Genomic DNA, 20,517 nt, shown 5'->3' on the forward strand with positions numbered 1-20,517 from the left:
GTGGATCTGGCAGCGAGAGCACGCTTCCGGCCCTTGAGCGCGCCCAAAGCATGGGATTTGCCGCCCATCGTGGTTGACATTACGTAAACTGAGGTGGAGTTCGCGAAACTGTGCGTGATTAATAGACAGAGCGGGGCGCGAAGCCTGACCGTGTGCTCTAAACTCACCCTGATTAATGAGTGAATCGTGAGGAAGTTGCTGGGCAAAAGTGTGACGACAATTGTGGATTGAGTGATTGGAGAACAAATAATGTGATTTATTGTCTGGCGTGTTTTTGGGGCATCGCTTACTGCAAAATTGACTGTCGTGAGAGGATGATTGAGGGATTTGCCTGGGAATTAATTCAATTAGGCATCACTCTGGGGTGGTGATAATTTTGAATGTGACGGTAATCCTTGAGTTTCACTTGAGCACGTCTTTTTGTGTGTGACTGAGATGCTGTGCGGAGATGAATTCCGTCCTTTCGGGGTCACTTTGCAATTTATCCCGCCCAGGTTTTGCATAATACTCATGTGTGACACCAGGCAAAATTTCAAATCAAGCCATTTCCACCCCCCAAAACGCCACCCCCGCATGACTAACGTCAACACCGATGCTGGTGGTGAGGGTGGGAATAATTTTGGAAGGAAATCCCAAGAGTCTCGATGGCTTAGGTGGGGCGAGAGCACTTCTGCATTCTCCAGCATACACTCCACAGCATATCACACTTCTGGGAATGATGATATCAGTGGTGAGAGCGGCAAGAATTGAGTCCCAGCGTCTCAATATGAATAATAAAGAATGGGGTGCTTTTCCTCTAAGCTCCATCTCCTCCTCAATTTCTTTTTCAAGCTCCTTTTCCCTGTGCGGCCTCGAGAATTCGGAGGCAAAAATCCGAGTCATTGATCTCCACATTGACCACAAAAGACGCTCTCCCCAGTGAAAGTGAGATTTTCCCTCTTGGAAAATTCTGGGTCACAATGATTCCCATAGAAATCCACGCTCCCTCGGGTCTGATTTATCGCCGAGGCCGGGAATTGTCCGTGATCGAAAGGGGAGACAAATAAAAACTATTAGTGTGTTCTTCTGGAACTGACATAATCGGATGGACAGTGATAAAGTGTCTGTATTTCAGTCGTGCAGCGACAATTGCTGAAGTCTCTCTGGCCGAAGTTGTCACCAATTCAAATCGTCATCCACCCCCCAAATCCTCACCCTCTCGGCGCGCCCCCCGTTCGGGGAGGAAGAATGAGGAAAACACATTTGAAATGTATGTCACTCTGCTTCCGGCTCATGATCGAATGCTGCCTCAATAATCCCGACAGGCGCGGGATTTGGGCCATTTTTATAGGCGCTCGTTCTGCTTTTTCGCCCTCCGGGGTAGTTTTGCGCCCCGATTCTCTTTCTGCAAGCATTTGTGTTGATTATAGAACTTTGGATTGACCATTGAGTCTGTGAATTCTGCTCTCGCCACACTTCTGGGTCATCGAGAGGGTGGCAGCGAAAATATTTCGCCACCCACTGACAGCCCAACAATGCCATCATACAATCGCGCTATAAAGCAAGGGAAAATGTTGGCCAAACACTGCCACAGAAGCGAATATTCATTACAAAATCCAATTCTGGAGAGAAGCAAAAACACCATTTTATAGTATATAAGATGAAGAGTGATATGCGAAATGAATAGAAGCATAGTTTGTGCAATTTTCCTCTCAAAATGACACTCTTTGTCATTGAATAAGGAGAAAACTTTCCTGGGTTTTCAGTATTTTCCAACACCCTTCACAGAAGGTAAGACTGTGCAAATTAAAAGCTGATTGTGAGGTTTTCATCTTGAAGTTGTGAAAGACAAGTTTGGCCTCAGGTAATGAAATGTTGTGGAAAGTATATATAGTTTAGAAAGATTTTATGAGGGAAAAGCGGAGTGAAAACGACAAACTCAAGACTCTGAAAGCTTAGAGAGCAAGAAAAGCTCTGATGTCAAAGGATTTGAGGTCAGATCTTGATTAGAAAGAGCTGTAAACTCTATTATTGTCAAGAAATGTAGTGCAATAAATTCAAAATTATACTTTGTACACGAAATGTACATTTCTTACAATTTTTTTTTACTCTTCCTAGAGTAAAATCTAAGGATAAAACTTCAATTCGCTCGTAGAAATTGATTTTTGCTTTTTTTTTGCTAGTAAAGTAGAATAAAGACATCTCCTAATTCTTTTCTTTCTTTCTCAATTGTTCTTCTTGCAATTTCCTTCGTTTTATCCTTTGTACACGTAGAAATGTTATTATATTTACAAGCTTTATCCAAACACCATTTCTCAAGAGATCAAATGCGTTTGAGAAGCTCGTGGAAAGTTTTCCTTGGCGTCTTACATCAAAGAACACGGAGTATCATTAAAGATTAGGGACGAGTACCTTTGCAGGGAGTTGGAAAATGAGAGCAAGACGAGTTGACATGATAACACAAACATGTCAGGAGGAAATATTCACCGCGGGGCATTTTTTCCCTCGCGCGCGCGATCATTGGAAAACGTGAATACGATTTTTCATCCCTCTTTTTGTTGCAGAATGTGTGAAGAATAGCAGATTAAATCGAAGAAGAAGCTAAATTCGAGAAACTGTCGATGGATTTAAGGGAAAATGTGTGGTTAACCAAATCTCATTTGCTCTTCTAAATTGTTTTGTGTGGGTTCTGTGAGCAAATCCTCAGTAATTATCTGGGCGAGAAACCCTCAAAATGGGCAGGATTTTTGTGGGATATTAATGAAAACTCTCTCGCATTGGTATTTTTGATATTTTCGCCATTTAGGCGTGAAGATGCAAAAAATCTCTCCCTTTTCTATGGCTTTTCTCTGACGGCTGCCGTAATCAATTATCCTGGCGAGGAATTCAATAAACTCCAACAGGTTTCACGCAATATTCATCACTCAGCGCGAGCATCCTTTTGTATCATTGTGGGATTTGGCATTATTTTCATAAATTGACTCCCTGGGAATATCAGAGTGGCTCTGAAGGCGCATTAATAACACATCCGACCAGATAAGCATCATTTCCGCCCATATTCTTGTCAGGATCGCTTATGTAAGAGTTCCCATTTCTAATTTATGCGATTTGCAGTTTATTGGAAAGTTTCCAAGTTGCGCCGCACTGTAAAGTCGAGAGCTTTACGGACTGTGCGCCTCTCGAGTGCCCTAGAAACGAATGAATTTCAATACTGGAATGAGCGCGAAGGTTGACTGACATTATTTATAAATTTTGTTGCTCATGTTCCCATTGAGAATGATTTTCACAGCCATCAATAATCCCACATGTGCTGGGAAACTTTTCCAGATACCAAAATCCCCGCCGTTTGTGGCTGCGAGAGACTTTTCCCGTCCTGTTTCAGGCATTGAGATTAGCTTTCTTAATAATTCACGTGCAATAATTTTAACATTTAAATATCTAAGTGGGTGTGATTTAAGGCGCTATGAAAAATACATGCTTCTCTCCACATTCTCTGCCATGAGCTTTTTAGCTTTTCACCCACTCAAATGGAATTTCTGAGCAAGCTGACCGTCATTTTCCTGCAAGACGGCTTAAAATTGAATTTCCAATAGTAAATCCAATGCACAGACGAGAGAGAGAGAATTCCATGAGGTCCTTTGCGTATCTCCCCAGCAAATTGGCACATCAGTCTCATTTCGAAAGTCTTGCACTCACATTTTCTGCAAGCTAATTATATAAGGGTTTGAGAAACGTGATGAGAGGACTTAAATTTCCGCCGTGAACGCAGAGTGAATGCATTGAGAGTGACAAGTTTTGGGATAAGAGCGCGAGCTAATTAGTCGAAATTGAAGCTTTTCTCCCATACATAATGCATTCATTCACCACTAAAATGACTACCAGTTTCGGTTTATTTGCCTTTATTGCATTATACAGTTGAAATAATAATTCATTTGCATGGCGCACAATGCGAACGGCAGCGCTGGCAAGAGCGCCGGGTGGCGTGGGGTGCAGTACAACATACTAATCAGTCGCGGGGAGCCGCACTGAGGGTGCACGCTGAAGTTGGGGCTGGAATGTCGAGTGGAAGTGGGCGGGAAACAATATAACAAATTCCATAAATCTCACTGACTGCCACACTATAACACACTCTCAAAGCGCGCCTGTGACGAAATGAAAAATGTGTGTCACTGAAGTGAAGCGGAAGTGGATGGAATTTTGCTGAATAATAAGAATACTTTAACAAGTATATTTCAAGGGAAAACAGTACAAATCGTATATAAAACAAAACTCGTAATAACTTACAACTGATGAAGAATACCTACAATTGCACGAGAATATTACTGGAAAATTAGTTTCTTATTCAACTTTTGAGTTTGTTTCACGCAAAACATGATAAACAATTGTCATAACCGATATTTTTAACATCAAATAACATTAAGTATTTCAAATTAAGCAAACTAAGTTGAGAAATGATCCTCCTTTCTCTAAATTCTGGATTTTCAACTTGATGAAAAAGTGTCGAAACAAAAGTTTTAGGACTTGCATTGCCGCAAAGAACATTCTTGTATCGAATTTGATACGAAACGAAGATATTTCTGGTAATTTGGCAACCATTTAAAGCCACTCTTTGCACATTAACTTTAACAGTGTGCTTAGGACGTATCTTTGTGCCAAATATCCTGACTGTGGGGCTTATTGACTGTCTTTAGTCGAATTTGAATATCCTTTGGTGTGTTATTGTGCAATCCTCCTCAAGTCTATGATAGTTACTAATAGTTTATTTGGGAAGTAAACTCGATAGTCATGTAAGAGAGTTGTCAGCCCCATGACAATACCCACTTAGAGCCCGTCTCGACATGGTGGTTATGTTGTTGTGAGCGCTGAAGTGGGTGGCCCAAAACAACACTCGCCCACCGAACTTCGCACTCGCATTGAACAGTCTCGCTGCAGTCTCTTGTTATGAATGTGCATTATGACGCTCGAGTGGCTGCCAGTTGAGTTGTGGGTTGAGGTTTTGCGGCCCCGGAAGTGTTGTCTAGATCTCACTCTCTATCTGCAGAGGGTCCTCCGGATCTCTCACGGGGCCATCGTGTCGGAAGAGCGATTGCGGGATCAGGGAATAGTGAATTAAGCAGAAATTGCTGTGGGCAACGTCCCAGAAAGTTGCTGCGCTGCGAACCCAAGAGACAAGTTTTATCTCATGCAATTAAGAAGGTGAGAAGTGCAGTGGAGTGATTCAAATGGTGCAGAGTGGCGGCACAGAGTACTAAAGAGCCGCGCAGTGTGTCGTGAGGTGGATTCGGGGGCGGCAGAGGAAATTGTGAGGTTGTGCGGGGAAAAATTCCTGAGAAATGATAAAGAGCCAGAGACGCAAGCGGCTTCATGTGCTGAGAGCAGTTAAATAGCAAGATGCATCGTCTCCACACTCTCAATTTCCTGCATTTGCTGATCACAATAGCGACAATGATGATGCACAGCACAGCGGCGAGCCATCAGGACGACATTCAGGTCCACAGTCACGGAGATAGCGGCCAAATGACGCGGAGTAAACAGGAAGAAGTGGAGCTGCCGCCGCTCAATTTACCAGGTACGAGCACACAATACCCAAACTCTCAAGATTTACCAACTCTCGGGCGATTGCTATCTGCCAGGGAGCAGTTTTGAGCAATCGACCCCGAACATGGAGAATTTATGTGCAATTTATCGCTGATCTTCCTTACAATGAGCTGAGAGCGGCACTCGGAGTAATCTCGCACCCAGGAAGTGTCTCTGCTTGTGCACTCCCTAGGATTTTTCATTTTCCTCCTCCACGGGGGGCGCCTATAGAATTTAGTGGGTGCTTTTTGGCGCCTTATCTGCTGCCTCAGCAGTCGAACCTCCTGAATTCGCCACCCCCGGGCTGTTGGTCAGATGCCAGGAGAGTTTTATGATGACCCACTTGCCGGGGTAACAATTCACAGGATAAACACTCAACCATCCAACATGATTTGTGGGGAAAGACACCTAATAAATATCATCGAGACACTATCATTTCCGAGCACAATGTTTCGTTCGAGAGTACATATTTAGAAGGACGAAGAGTGGAGAGTTGGAAAGTGGGCGGGGCACCCGAGTGGGCGGCGCAATTGAAACTTTTCGATTTTAATTATTGACACACATGCAAGCCGTCGAATGCCAAGAAATGATGTGCCCCTCGAGGTATTTCTGAGATGTTTGTTTTCGAAATCAACATTTGTGTGCCAATTTCGGTGGTTTTCCGGTATCCCCAGTGATTTGCAGTGTGTTTGCTCACGACAAACAGGAAAGAATACGAGAGTAGATCTTTTGGATTTCGGGCAGTTTCCATCTCCTATCAACCTTCATCATCATTTCTGGCTGAGTGATGTCGAAAATGAAGATAGCACTAAAAGCAGGGACGATGAAGAGACTAGTGAATGTACAGCTTCAGGCAAACATCTCAAATACAATTTTCCTTCCACATATCTTCATGTTTTCTCAACGTGCAGTCGAATTGGCAGATGGGAAGCTGAGGTGGGGACTGAGCGAAAAATTAAAGGAATTTTTGTTGTTCGCCTCAAGTTCGTTACTGTCCTCTTGTTCCGTCATCCCTTCCGATGAGTGTCGCCAAGGGAGAGACAGTGCGAGCGCAAGTGGTGTACAGTTCACACATAAGCTTTGTTCTCGGCAAAATTTGCTCAATGCTTTGAGTTTTTTAAGGATATTCAACGAGTTCAAGGCAAATTAAGTGACTTTTGAGAAAATGTTGGGAGTTCAAGAAAGTATTGTACATGTTGCAGCTGTATTTTCTCCCCCTTGAGCGTCAAGTGTGACTGTGAAATTTGGCAAAAACACTGAACGCGGTTTCACTTGTTTTCAGAGAACACCTCGACGATCGATTGGGCTTCGACGACACCGCCAGAGACGCCCGTGGCGACGCCCGTGGCGCACGCTTTGACCACCGAGGCGCCGGCGAAGCCATCCACGGCGCCGGCTGCTGAGCCGCCCTCGACGCGCGCCCCCGTGCGGCTGCGAACCATTCCGCCCCACCACCGCCATCACCCGCCGACGAACACCAGCGCGGGCAACTCGTCGGCCGCCAGGAGTCCTCTCGGGCCGCCCTTCAAGCCCGACCATCCCATCAATAACTTCATCTTCGACTCGCACTCGCCCGGCAAGCACCACCACCACAACGATAGGTGAGAAGCCCGGCAGGGCCCCAGAGACTGACCCTCGTTAACGTCCAGAGCGAGTGGCGTTCATTGGATTTCCCACAGCAGATATTCTTTAGATTTGCGATGGCCAGAGGAAAATTATTTCTCACCCGATGTGTGTCACTGGGGAAATTCACAGGAGGAAATTTGATTTGTCCGTGGAATTGAATTAGATTTGCTATTAATTAATTTCTTAATTAATAGAGATTCGGGACGGAAGATCTCTTGCGAGAAGACATTCATTTTCCACTTGATTTCCCACCCATTTTCATCTCCACTCTAAGAATTATGGCCTCCAAATTGGACATCTTCCCAGAGGCGAGGGAAAGTTTTTTTTTTCTTCCCACAACCCAAGAAGTGCCTATAAATTCTCCCTCTCCGCTCAATAACTTATCAAAGTTGAGATGGGAAAACGCACAGAAAACTACGCGCGCTTCAATTCTGCCAAGGCGTTGAAGTAATTCCTTCTAAGCAACAACATGTGGAGGTAATCAATAGTGAGTGATGAATCTTTGAGGGAAATCCTGTTGTAATGGGACACAACATGAAGAATTCACGGCGAGGGTTTTATAATCCAACAGCTTAGTGAAGTTGTGAGGAAGCTGGAAAATCCTCCCTGATAAAGATCTCTGAACCCAAAATTTCTCGAGCACGCTAAAGAGTTGAGCAACTTTATTAATAGTTAAGCATTTTAAGACACTTTAATTGGCCACAGTTTGAAGCTCTCCACTGAGATAGATTGTATCGCAAATTAAGACATCTTTCTGAAGGGTAGTCATTGATTAACTGATTAACACGTTGAAAGCTGCTGTAGTGAGACGGAACTGATGAAAATTGAAGTTCTTATCTATTATGTTGTAGGAGAGATCGTTAGAATTTGAGTTAGCGTGACGATTGAGTAGAAATGCTATTGAAATTCTACCCCAAAATATAGCTTTTTGGCCGGATTATTATGATAACAGAAGCTGAAATATGTTGCAATTGAGATAAACCCAGCTGGAAAAGAATTTCGCAAGAATTTCCTCGGATTCTTTTGCGTTCATTAAGTGAATTTTTGTTCAGAAACTTCTACAGAATATTTCACACACTTCGAAACCGAGACATCTCAATAATCTCGGAATATTTTGGTGTGATTTGAATGTCTAAAATTTACACCTTTATATCCAATAATATTAGATAAAATTATTTGTGCTACTTCTGAGAAGCACGAACAGATTACTGAGTAATTCTTGTGAATATTTTAGTATTAAAAATGAGACTTTTGAGTAGGGCTTTCAGCTCTACAAAAGTTGCCGTGTTTTTTATTTAAAAAAAAGGAAAAACACAACAGTTTTTAGGCTTACCAGCAGCTTATGTCTGAAAGCTACTCAGATTCACTTTAATTTGAGAGCCTGTGTTGTTGTGCGGCTGAAACTCTGCTCCGGAGCAGCCTCACAATGAATGTAGGTCAGTTTCGTCACACAATCGCGACACTCAATCTTGTATCTGCACTTGCCAGAAGCCAATTCATTTGTACTTCTCCGCTGTGCAAAGGTACGGGCCGCACTTCGAGGACATAAAAACCGTGGGCAACGTCACGAACATCACCGTGCAGATTGGCAGCAGCGTGTATCTGAACTGCAGGATCAGCCTCCTCCAGGACAAAACGGTACGTGCCGCGCGCCGGGCTTGCACGGTGTGGCTGATGTGGTCTTTCGCAGGTGTCGTGGGTGCGGCGGCGCCTGGAGGTGGGCGAAGACGGCATGGAGCTGCTCACCGTGGGCCATCACACGTACAGCGGCGACCCTCGCTACACGGTCGACTTCCAGTACCCCAGCAATTGGCGCCTGAAAATCTCGCCCACGCAGAGAATTGATGAGGGAACGTACGAGTGTCAGATTTCCACCTACCCGCCAAGAGTCATACAAGTGAATTTGCATATTAATGGTAAGTCGATGCCGCAATCTTGCTGTCCTTGCTGCACTGCGAGGCTGGGAAAAATGAGGGCCAAATGGGAGCTTTATTAAAAGCGCCCCTCGTTCGCACTGACGATGCTTAAGTGAGCAAATAGAAATATTATTTATTCACATTACACATGAAAAGCATGGCTACCGAAATGTGCCGACGCCCCGAAGGAAGTGTATTAGCATAAAAATTGAAAATTAACCACACCAGCACTCTCAGTGCTTTTTGGGCCTTTTAATTTCGCCCCCCAACTGTAAATCATCATGCATACATTTTGTAATTTGCCACGATTCCCAACACAGAGAGAGAGAGAGAAATCATAAATATTCCGCACGAGTAACATATGACATGATAAATGATCTTGTGGACCAGAAAACACTCCGCCGCGTATTTACACTGGCCGAATAGAAAAAAATGCATGAATTCATTTTTAATCAACAGGAAGGCGCACTTTGGCGCAAACACAATCCAACGCCCGAACTGACTTCTTAATTCATGGGATGAGGAGGTTGTGGAATATGGTGAAAATTTCACATGCAACTTGCATGGGTTTAGCAAATTTTTCACCATCATTTCACGACCTCCGACATTCGCCCTCAAACCCCCCCCCCCTCGGGGGAATGGAAATAATGCAAAAATTAATTTAAAATGCAAAAGAGTTGCCGGCTTTTTTCGCACCATCCCTTCTTTGCCGTCTCTTGTGCGCTCACATGTCGTCGGTAAGAGGCGGAAAGAGACACATGGGAGTGGGCGGTGGGTGGCGAATAAACAAATTTTCAGACCTGTTAGGAGCGTATTTATGAAATATTCATTGTAATTCAGATGAGGAAGTGGCAGACTAGGATGTATAACTGCAGACTTTCCATGCCAGCAACACATAAAATAGTTTCCCGCTCCGGACGACGAGCTCTTAAGTTTGCCAAGAGAATGAGCACATCGGGGAGGTTTATAGGTTATTGGGCCAAATGACCGCTTTGCGTCTCATTTGAATACTTTCGAGACTCTTCGAGACAATCAGTATTTCTGTGGTGAACAGTTTTCCCGAGGAAATGCATGCAAATTTTCGCTTTTATTCCTCCAAAAAAGAAGAAATGCCTCAAAAACAGTTGTTTTTCCCTTGTTTTTTCACTGCCTTAAGTGACCTACATATTTCGCTACTTTAAATGAAGAATAAGATTGCAAATTTAGTGCTTTAAAAAACTACGTACAATGTTTAAGCACTTAAAAAGCAGATTAATATTAGTTCTTGATTGATTCTCGTGCCTTTATTCTAATTGATTGAAGTAAATTTTGATTCCTCCTATCGAAATCGTTAACTACCCCGATCTCCCCTAAAATGTCTCCAAGGCAAACGTGCACGAGAACGTTTGAAAGCAGGAGGGATTGGAAGGAAAAAGGGACTGATTGAGCTCATGAATTGTAAAACATCTTAGATAAAGCAATGACAGTGTAATAAATATTAAAGCACGGGTGTTTTGATGTTTTCTCACCGTTTCCACTGGTGTGTTTAAATAGCCTGGCGATGAGAAATTCCATGTGGCGCTAAATGAAATTCAGGAGCATAATTGAAAATTTCAATTGCGCCAACACTGAAGCGTGTGCATGGCGATAGCGACTGAACAATGTGAAATGAGCTCCAATAACAGCTCCAATATTTGCTGAATAGTTGTTGCGCGCCACTCGTCTATTGTTGTTGTTGAGAATGATGCGAAACTGATGTGGAGATTCTCAAGGCGGAGGAAGGGGTGGAAATTTGAAAAATTTGATTGGGTGCGGTTTCTTGGGGCGGCGAAAAAAAAATATTGTAATGCACTTTAGGCAGCTTGAAAGCACGGCGAGGGAGGGAAATATCTCTCTTGGCGGGTGTGAGTTGAGTTGCGGAGGCTCCAAAAGAATGTCGTCTCTCGCAAAGTCATGCTAGACTCGTAATGTGAAATCGATATTTGCGCGAAATCGTGGCTGGTCGCAATTCTGCTTTTTCTTGCCACTTCTTTCCATATAAACCTTTTTTACTCTCCACAGAGGCCCACCCCCAGCCGCCCTTCTCCAGTGGGTGCATGATTGCTCTTTGGCAAATGTGTTCCACATTACATCGCAATCAATCGCTTAGTCACTCCCTTTTGCATGATTCCTTCGCACGGCACTTCTTTTCGTCCTGTCGCAGTGACACAATGACTCACGCGATATGCTCTCAAACCCTGTCTTGTGAGGTTGAGGGATGATTTTTTATGAGAAAACTCTGCATCTTCAAAAGCATGCACTTTTCCCATTTCAATAATCGAGATGCACTTGATTCTCTTACCCTGTATTTTATTCATATTTCATATGTGTATTCTTTAGCCACTCACTCTCTCTCTCTCTCTTCCTGTGGAAAAGCTCTTGGGGGAAATTTATGCACTTTCCCTTCTCAGATGAATTTCTGACACTTTCACGGGAGATAGAAATTCATACATGTCTTTTTATGCATGCATCAGGAGATTTAGGAGTGTTTTTCCTGAATATTTCATAAAGAAGATTATGAGCGAAGCTAAAGTAGAATTGAAGATGGATTGCTTTACGGGACGATGCAACAGAAGAAAACGCAACATAAGCTAAGAAGTTATATGCAAAATTTTCCTCCGCACACACAAGCAGCTTGAGAGAAGAAGGCAAATTGGCCATAAATTGTTGAAGAGGTAGTTAAGGGTTAAATGCACCATTAAGTAAAAAGAGTAATTTTACTTGAGACTTTCGCCAGTGAAAGGTTAAATGTTGGGATCAGATTTATGTGTAACTCCGCTGTCGTCTCAATGAACTTTCCGTGGGTGAATTAACGGCGGCGCCGCGAGGATTTCCACGCAAATGACATCGCGATTCACTGTGAAATTGCAGCTCCTGAGGTGATGATCATCGACGAAATGGGAGCGCCACTTCAGGACAAATACTACGAGGTCGACTCGACAATACAGCTCTCGTGTATTGTGCGCGCCATGAGGATGCCGTCTTCCTTCCACTCCGTCTTCTGGACGCACGGGGATCGCATCCTGAATTACGACGTCACGAGAGGAGGAATAAGGTGAGCCATCAAATGTTCATTTTTCATCGCGCACACTTGCTTTTCCCGCCCATTGACCTCACATGTGTGCGACTGAGTGCAAATTTCTCAGGGCGTGAGGGTGCGATAAGAGCAGAAAGCTCCGCACGTCTTCGTCTCGCTGGGAGATTGTCGTCGTAAAAATTTATAACAAATACATCATTCTTATGGTTTTCCCACGCAAAGGATGATGAAGAGCTTTTTACACCAACCATTTCATCGTCGAGAAGACGCACACGCTCCGCCAGAGCAAACACTATACGCCATATCAAGTGTTTGAATGAGGAAATCACAGTGCAAAATCACTTACTTTGTCCCACTTTTTCCATCTACTTGCAGTGTAAAGACTGATTTAATGGAGGGCGGTGCAAACTCCACTCTCTTCGTGGCCAGAGTGAACAAATCAGACTCTGGCAACTACACCTGCTCGATAAGCCCAGCTCAATTCTACACGGTGACGGTTCATGTTCTAAATGGTAAGATTCACACGCCAATATGTCCACATTACTCTCCCTCTTGGCATCATTCCCATTCCTCAATTCCATCCACTTCAAGGACTCTTAACATGCCAGCAAATAGCCAAGACTTTCCTGGCAATTCAGGTGGACAAGTGTTCTTCAGCGAAGGAAATTAGCCAAAGACAGTGCCTGCGAAGCTCCGCCCACTGCAATACTCCGCCCACAGGTTAAATAAACAGCGAAATAATGATTCTGATTCTAAAAAATTCCCAGAAAAAATTACTTTCATAACTTCCCACAGTTTTTTTTTCTGTGGTTGGTGAAGAACAAATATTTGGCTTTGCTTTCTCCATCTCAATAAATTATGGATAACCTCTAGTCTGTGAATATCAAGTGAGAATGCAAAAGTAGTCTTCACTTGTATGAAAACTGACTGAACTATGTGTTCATTGAGCATTCGCTTCGTGAGTTGGCGAATTGATGGCTTTGGTGCGGATGTTGAGATCAGCGCGAGAATTGATAGAAATCCGCGTCATTCGAATGCGATTTTCACTATAGATATGCTGTAGAAGGAGAGAAAAAAAAAGTGGTTTTGCATTGAATGAAATTGAAAATTCTCAAAGGAAATCAAAGCCTGTGAGATAACAAACAAGAATTGGAGGAAAAACCAAAGAGATTTCAGACATTTGGGTAATCACTCGAGAAATGTGAGGCGCGGAGAGAATGTGAATGATGTGAATGTTAAATATTGAATTGGAGATTAAAAATTGACATCCATTGAATAACAATCACGAGTGCGTCTTTCTTGGATGTTTCGCTGTCTTCTGAGGCGCTGTGCAAACACTGGCGAGAATTGGGGGGGGGAAAAAAGGCTCTGTGAATGTGGAGAGGAATTAGAAAAGACAAAAAGGACTTGTGTTTTTTGTGTGTGAAGAGTGCGAAGAGATGGAATATGCATAAAAATGAGATTGAGAGAGAGAAAGTACTATAAAATTCTATTCAACTTTTCAATAATTCAGCACGGAAATTGTGTATTTAAAGTATGTGCGGAAAATTCTATTGAGAGTTTTCGCACAGAACGCATCGCATAAAATATGATAATTCATGTAAAATATTGTGAAGCATGGAAGTTTGCACAGTGCGCGCGGGGGCGGAGAAAAACGTGAATGGAAGATCTCACGACCTGAGAGTTTTGATATGCGGCGTGGATTGAGAATTGTGGGTTTGAAATCCTGCGGAACGCAGAGAGGAAGTCAACAGAAGGGATCTCGCAGATTGTTTGAGAATAAATATGGTTTTTTTTTTCCTTCATCACTGCGGGAAATCTCATGAATTCCAAAACAATTTTTCTCCCACAATTTCATTTCGTGACACACAAATTATAAAATATGTCTCTGCTTTTTCTCGTTCATCATTTTTCGCTGTCGTCGCGGCTGTTTTTTCTGCATGCGACAATTCACACACGCCTTCATAAATACATTATGAGATCACTAAACAATTATACAATGTTTTCCGCAAATTGCCTCTCTCCTGGCACACACTCACAATAAACAGGCGCTTGCTTGCGATTCAGAGCCACTTACTATTCAATCGCGTATCGTGTACCATTTATTACACCCTTGACAGCGAACTGCTGCCATGAATATGTCGAGCTTTTTCGTGCACCATTTAGTATGAATATAAAGGTGCGAACGAGCTTTCGTGGGAGTTTTGCGCCAAGCAAACTCTGGCTCATGAAAGTTGGCAATTAAAGAAAAATACCAACTTTCCCAACGGGTGAATTGGTGCGGAAAAAGGGAATTATGTTTTTGAGTGAAAGAGACTTTCGCAGAGTGTCTGATTTTTACTCTCTCTCTTCTCTCTGGTAGTTAAACTGGATTGAAAGCATACAAAGTCCTAAAAAAAAATTGGAGGATGAGAAAAGCAATCACTTTGAGAAATGTGCCAAATTGACATTCTCTGTGTGTTGAGGTGGAAAATTCTAATTCAACTGAAAAGAACAGAGAGAACGAGAGAAACATTTTGTTCTTCAGTTTAATCAAGAAATTTCCTTGAAGCTCTTTCATCGTTGATTCTCAAAAAAAGTGAGAGATGTTTCTATACCTTTTTTGTCATCTCACTACTTTTTTTTTCTCTACATTCTTGTCAAAGAGAAACAATTACTCTAATGAAATAATGCCAAAAAAGTTTATACAAAGCAGGAGAAAATACACACAGAGTTGCATAGAGCGTCCAATGTTGAAGTTTAGCTCAACTTTGCGATGAAATATTCAAGTTTTATTAAATTCCTCAATTTATAAACTTTTCCCTTGTGTATTTTGTGAATAGACTTGTTCATAAGTGGAAGAATTACCAGAGTAAATACACCGAACTGTATTTTCACGGGGAAATTTATTGTGCAAATGAGCCTTGCTTATATTGTTCTGTCAGCACACAAAAGCCGATGTGGAATTATTCGGCCAGGAGATAAAAGTAACATGTAATTTCGCATGTTTTGGAATTGATTTTCCGGAGTATCAGCTGAATTCGACGATTAATGGATTGAAAATTATACCATTATTGCACAATGCAATCCGATAGACTTATTATTCAATCTAGATGAGTACGATGTGTTTCAAGTGCGTAATTATTCCTAAAAGACTCATATTGTTCCGTAAAAGCTGTTTTATGACATTTATGGTGGGCGGAGCGAATGAGTGGGCGGAGTTATCGTTTGCCTTGCATTTTAACAGCCAATACAATTTCATTGAGCGCTTAATCACACAAAAACTCAATTAATTGCTCTGTCAGAGGTTTTAATTTGCAATATCTCGAGCTCTTCCCTGCGATATATTGAGTTGAGCATTCTCCTGATGTCCCTGCGGAAATCCAGCGTTCATGCTTATGAAGCGTATGCAAATAAAAGTGTAACTTTCTCATTCACTCTCGAGTCTGCGGGGAGGAAAAAGTTCAATTTCTGCTAGATTTTATCTGTGCACGAGAGCTTTTTTCGTCCTTCGCACTGGCATCCCATTTTTCCTGGTACACTCCAAGGAATTGACTTTGTTTCAGGAGAAAGCTACGCGGAATTGCATCACGGCAGCGCCACAACTCCATCGCCGCAGTGGAAGTTTATCGGCTCTGTGTGCTTTGTCGTCTGTCTGCTGGCATGCCTGTGGCCCCACGAGGACACGCCACTCGTTGGCAACTCCCGGATCAACAGATGAGGCAAGATGCTGCCCTCCGAGCACTCCATCACTTCACTCTCACGCTCAGCCTCCGATGGAATCAATTGTAGTCCCTGCAATTGATATTCTGTGGGCGATTCGGCAATTTGTGGGACTTTTGAGAAACCAATTATCACAAATTTATCTCTTTAACTTAGCGCGTTTGAGAGGATTTTCTTGGACGAGCCCAAACACCCGAATGTTTAAGATTGTGATGACGATGTTGAACATCTTGGTGGAAAAGTGGCGCGAAAAGCGCGTCACGCGGGAAGAATTTGGGCAGCTGGACCACAAATGTAGCGTATTTTTCTGTGTGTGTGACACATTGGTGACGCTGTAAAGACAGATGGATTAATTCAGAGGTTACTAAATTAATCAGAGACCTATTTTAGTGAATATTGATTAAAGACAAAATGATATACTTGACATTTATTACAATTATAAACACCATATGATATTACCTACAATTGATAATGGATATTTGACTTATTCAGGACAAAAGCACTCATTTCAGCATGTTATAAACCATAAGAAAAGTGAGTTTGTACATAGAAAATGTAAGAACAGAAAAGCGTTAGCTTGAATATTGATTGGTTTGATGGACAATTGTAAGGTGACATGAGAAATATTCGATAAATGATTATGATATTGTAATTTGAAATTAGTTTATTTTACTGACAAAATATTATTGTAAATAGTGACGAAAATTGAGGGAAATAAACAAGAATTCTGTAATTAATTTGATGAGAAGAATAATATGATGAAAATAAAAGATAAAGACAGGAATTTCACAATGAAGGTATTTTGTTTTTCTCAACTTCCCCAACTTGTGTTTATCTTCCATCACGGCGAGCCTTCTAAAGCCGTATCAGTGCTTCTTTGATTAATCTTCTTACGCCCAAACACATTTACGCCTGTCAGCTGGGCTATTAGAGCTCGTTTATTGATTTCCACAAGTTATTCGTGTATACAAATGAACATTATTTTGTATTGATAACGCATATTTTTTTGTTTATCTGCGTGGAGAATAAAAGCAAAATCGAAAGCGGTTTTCATAAAATTTTATCACCGAACACAAATGGAATTGAATTGAGTGAGAGTTTTTCTTTTAGTCTCAGAATGAAAGCATTTAAAGTTTTGCGCAATTTAAAGGGAAAATTTAATCATAATTTTTCAACAAGTGTTTTCGTTCGATATTAAGACTGTGATGGAAAATGTCTTGACGAGAAGGAAAGTGTCAGTTTCTAATCAATTACAAGATTGAAGTTCTATTTTTAGAAGCTATCACTAAGCTCAAAAGCCCAGCAAAACTGAAAAGCGAATGAATTTCACTGGCTTTTGATTTCTAGGCAGGCAATCAGCTAAAAATTTCCCAATTAATTGATATTTTCATTATAATTTTGCCATTCATTTGTGCTTATGCAGAGCAATTAATTCAACGCGAAAATCATTGTTCTTTGATTGGTGATGAATTAAAAATAAATTGGCCAGGATTGTTTGTTTCTATGCAAAATAAACACGCTTTTACGGCCGTAAATTCCATCGAGATTTCCAGGATCTATTGAATAACCATTTATGCAGGCAATCACGTATGCAAATAACTGCCGTGTAGCAACGATTTGGGAGAAAAAAATCCAAATAGAAAGAGAATTCAAGAAAATTGATAGGGAAATGTGGGAAATTTAACAGCGGCATTTCAAACTATGCCACGATTCATAATTCAAAAGAGTGGGAGAATATAAGCAAGTATAGTAGAAGGAAAGTCAACGCTGTGACATCTTTAATTATTTCACAACTTCTTCAATTAAATGACATTTAAAGTTCACTTGCGATAATTGTAGAAAAAACACAAGTTTTTTTTCGTGAGCAGTCGAGATAATTATTCTATACTAAAATTGTTCTACAATTGCAAAAAATTAAGACAAGTAATTATAAAGATTTTAAGAGTGTTGATGTTGTTTCATAAAAGTTTCTTATTTCTCTCCAAAACTGGATTTGTCACACAATGCAACTTTTCCTCTGCAAGTTTTGATAGGAAAATGAAGTGAAGATAATTTCTCATGCTTGAATATTGAGGAGTTGCCTTAAAATCAATACAATATCTCTAATGCTAAGCTGTGATTCGGGTTTATTAGAAAGCATGCGGCTTTTTTTTCCTTCTGTGAGTGAACTTGGGAGCATCCTTTTCCCTTCGCAAGGACATCTCGCCGGAGGACGACTTCACAATGACTGCGTGGAAAAACCATCCGACTGTTCTCTGGCAGTGCGAGGGGGAGTTTAACAATTCAGATGAGAGGGTGGCAACCACAAACTTCAGCTCACCGTGAGGGAGGCAAAAGATGAAAGTACAGACATTAATCACACAAAATTTATTCATGCTTTATCCACAAAATAATGAAAGTGCGGAGAAGAAATGGCATTGGGGAAGCCGGAAAAAAGTCACTGAGCAAATGTCCAGAGAAACTGTGAGAGAAATGATGACGATGATGATAAAGTCAACGTTGACAAATTGACCTTTAAGGGCTGTATGTGTGGTCTCTAATATAATAAGGGAAAGTGAAAAAAAAGCCAGAGTGAAAAGAACTAAGTACACACGCGTAAGAGATTCCGCGGCGTGAGGAGGAAAAGTCATGGAAGTCCGCTGGGTAATGAGTGAAAATGCTGCGCGTTCAATTCATTTAAATGTCAAAAGGGGATTTATTACTTGATAAATTGATCACACCCAGCGGCGATGTCTGTTCGGTTTTGGTTCCTGGGAGACGTGAAATCGGAATCACGTAACTCACACCGCTCTTGGCGCACTTCTCCCACAGGATAGCGATCTCACTTTTCACCTCTCGTGCGTCTCTGTGGAATCCGCAGAGGTGCGCGCCAACAAATTTCCATCATTTGCTCACACGACACCCGGGAAAATTGCAAAAATATTTTCACATGTGAAGAGAGACGCCAGGAAAATATTTATTGGCGACCATCATCTTTCACGCATCAGAGAAGAGCTTTCACGTGTGGATTTCACCCGTTCAGCAGAATTCAGGTGCGAGAATGGGATCGATTTCACCCTTCGCCCTTTGCCGAGGAGATTGTCAACGCGATCACTACTCGAGACATCACTGCAATATCTCACAAACAGCTCAACACATTTCTCGGGTGGAATAACAAAGAGAAGGCACACATTCTTCTGCTAAGCAACCATTTATCTTCCATGTGAGCAAGAGATTATGTACATATGTAATAAATATTGGTGCAAAAAGGAGCTTTTAAGAGAGCACTTTCTGAATTTTGCCCCTTTATTGACTGTGCGGATGTACAAAGATTACTCTTGTACATTCTAATTCTTCCCCCCCAAGTGATATTTCTGGGCTTTTCCCATTTACAATCTCCTGCAGAGGAGTGGCCAAGAAAACCACTTTACCATCCAGACATCCTCCACAATTCGCCAGGGAAAAAGTTATTAGTGTGGGACAAATTTGTTTCATCCACTCTTCGTCCCTCTCTAAAAATTGTTAAGAATTCAGTGAACAGGGATAACACTGCAAATTTAATTATTTCCAAGCAAGGCAGCAGTGAAAAATCCAAGGCAGAAATCTCAAATGGAGCCTCACCTATTATGCTAATACGGGAATTGCAGCCCAGGAGATCCGGAGCGTTGCTCAAGAGTGGCCAACACTTGTATATTATTGCGATAATTTTCCATTATCCACCCCTCGAAGCCGACACGGTGTATTGTCGGTCGTGGAAGACAAGAGAGTGGGCGGATGTGCGTCTAGGGTGGGGAAATAAAATTTTCAAGAAGGCAACTTCCAAGTAATAAGGTCATTATAATTATACGTTCTGTGCTGAATTACTTTAGCCCTTCTCCCATGAAATTTATTGAAAGCTCTTGCGAATATCTTATTAAAGTCATTCAGAGGACCTTCTTTCCGTCCCTCCGCCCACAATTCACCCTCGAGCGCTGTCGCCATTTGTATATATCCGCGCCACCCTTAGAACTCAAGGGGGAGATAGTAGACAGAAATATGCAAAACACTTCCGCAATTTGAACGCGGAAATATTTATTCTCACTTGCAGATGCTTTTCAAGAGAATTGCAGAATTATGAATCTTGAGCTTGATTTTGAAATCGAAGCAAGTTGATTTCACTAAGACGCTAGCTCAGCTATGCACCACAATATCTCCCCCTTGACGAAACCCATGGAAAGCCATTGAGAGCAAAAAGATGCCACCAAGACGCGGGTTTACGGTGTGAGCAAATGGTGGGATTAGCAATTATGTTCCAACCAGAAGGCACATTAGGAGAAAAAAAGATGAATGAAAAATTAGTGTGTCTCTTGAGGGATGTCTTGGCTCCGCTGGGGCATTTTCTGTCACACTCTCTAGTGTCTCCTTTATAGAGTTAAAATATTAATTCACATAGACGCATTTTCTCATCACACGCTGACAGGGAGGCCTTTTTATTGAAATTCACATTGAGACACGCGCCATTTATTAAAAAAGTTACGAGGAATCTGGGGAGCGGAAGAAGAAAGTTTGTGGGCCTCTTTATGGCGAGTATATCTGCACATCCAGGCATATCAGCGAAGTAAGGAAATTGAGCGACACTCCAAATACACCACAGAATGCATCCATGAATCTTCATTACACGCCCCCCACCCTCAGTGTCCCAGG

General features: G+C 42.0%; 1 protein-coding gene across 5 annotated transcripts; it reads left to right on the forward strand.

Moving 5' to 3' along the window:
- LOC132257503 (uncharacterized) lies at positions 1-16,625 on the forward strand. 5 transcript variants are annotated; one of them, XM_059754436.1, is made up of 8 exons: positions 1-388; positions 5,021-5,548; positions 6,839-7,157; positions 8,706-8,820; positions 8,873-9,098; positions 11,988-12,171; positions 12,529-12,665; positions 15,699-16,625. In XM_059754436.1, the coding sequence occupies exons 2-8, from the start codon at positions 5,371-5,373 to the stop codon at positions 15,851-15,853; spliced, it is 1,314 nt and encodes a 437-aa protein (XP_059610419.1). In that variant the 5' UTR covers positions 1-388; positions 5,021-5,370; the 3' UTR covers positions 15,854-16,625. The 5 variants fall into 5 exon arrangements, with proteins under 5 accessions (XP_059610419.1, XP_059610423.1, XP_059610422.1 ...); XM_059754440.1 differs by having other exon boundaries at positions 15,702-16,625; XM_059754439.1 differs by having other exon boundaries at positions 1-251.
- The last annotated feature ends 3,892 nt before the right edge of the window (positions 16,626-20,517 follow it).

The sequence above is a fragment of the Phlebotomus argentipes genome, unplaced genomic scaffold, assembly GCF_947086385.1.
Source record: "Phlebotomus argentipes unplaced genomic scaffold, Phlebotomus argentipes genome assembly scaffold_4, whole genome shotgun sequence".
In the NCBI taxonomy this organism is placed as follows: Eukaryota; Metazoa; Arthropoda; class Insecta; order Diptera; family Psychodidae; genus Phlebotomus; species Phlebotomus argentipes.

Coding starts and splice junctions, on each gene's coding strand:
- LOC132257503 (XM_059754436.1), top strand. CDS start 5,371: ATGCATCGTCTCCACACTCTCAATTTCCTGCATTTGCTGATCACAATA. Junction 7,158..8,705: donor CACCACCACCACAACGATAG/GTGAGAAGCCCG, acceptor CGCTGTGCAAAG/GTACGGGCCGCACTTCGAGG. Junction 9,099..11,987: donor AGTGAATTTGCATATTAATG/GTAAGTCGATGC, acceptor GTGAAATTGCAG/CTCCTGAGGTGATGATCATC.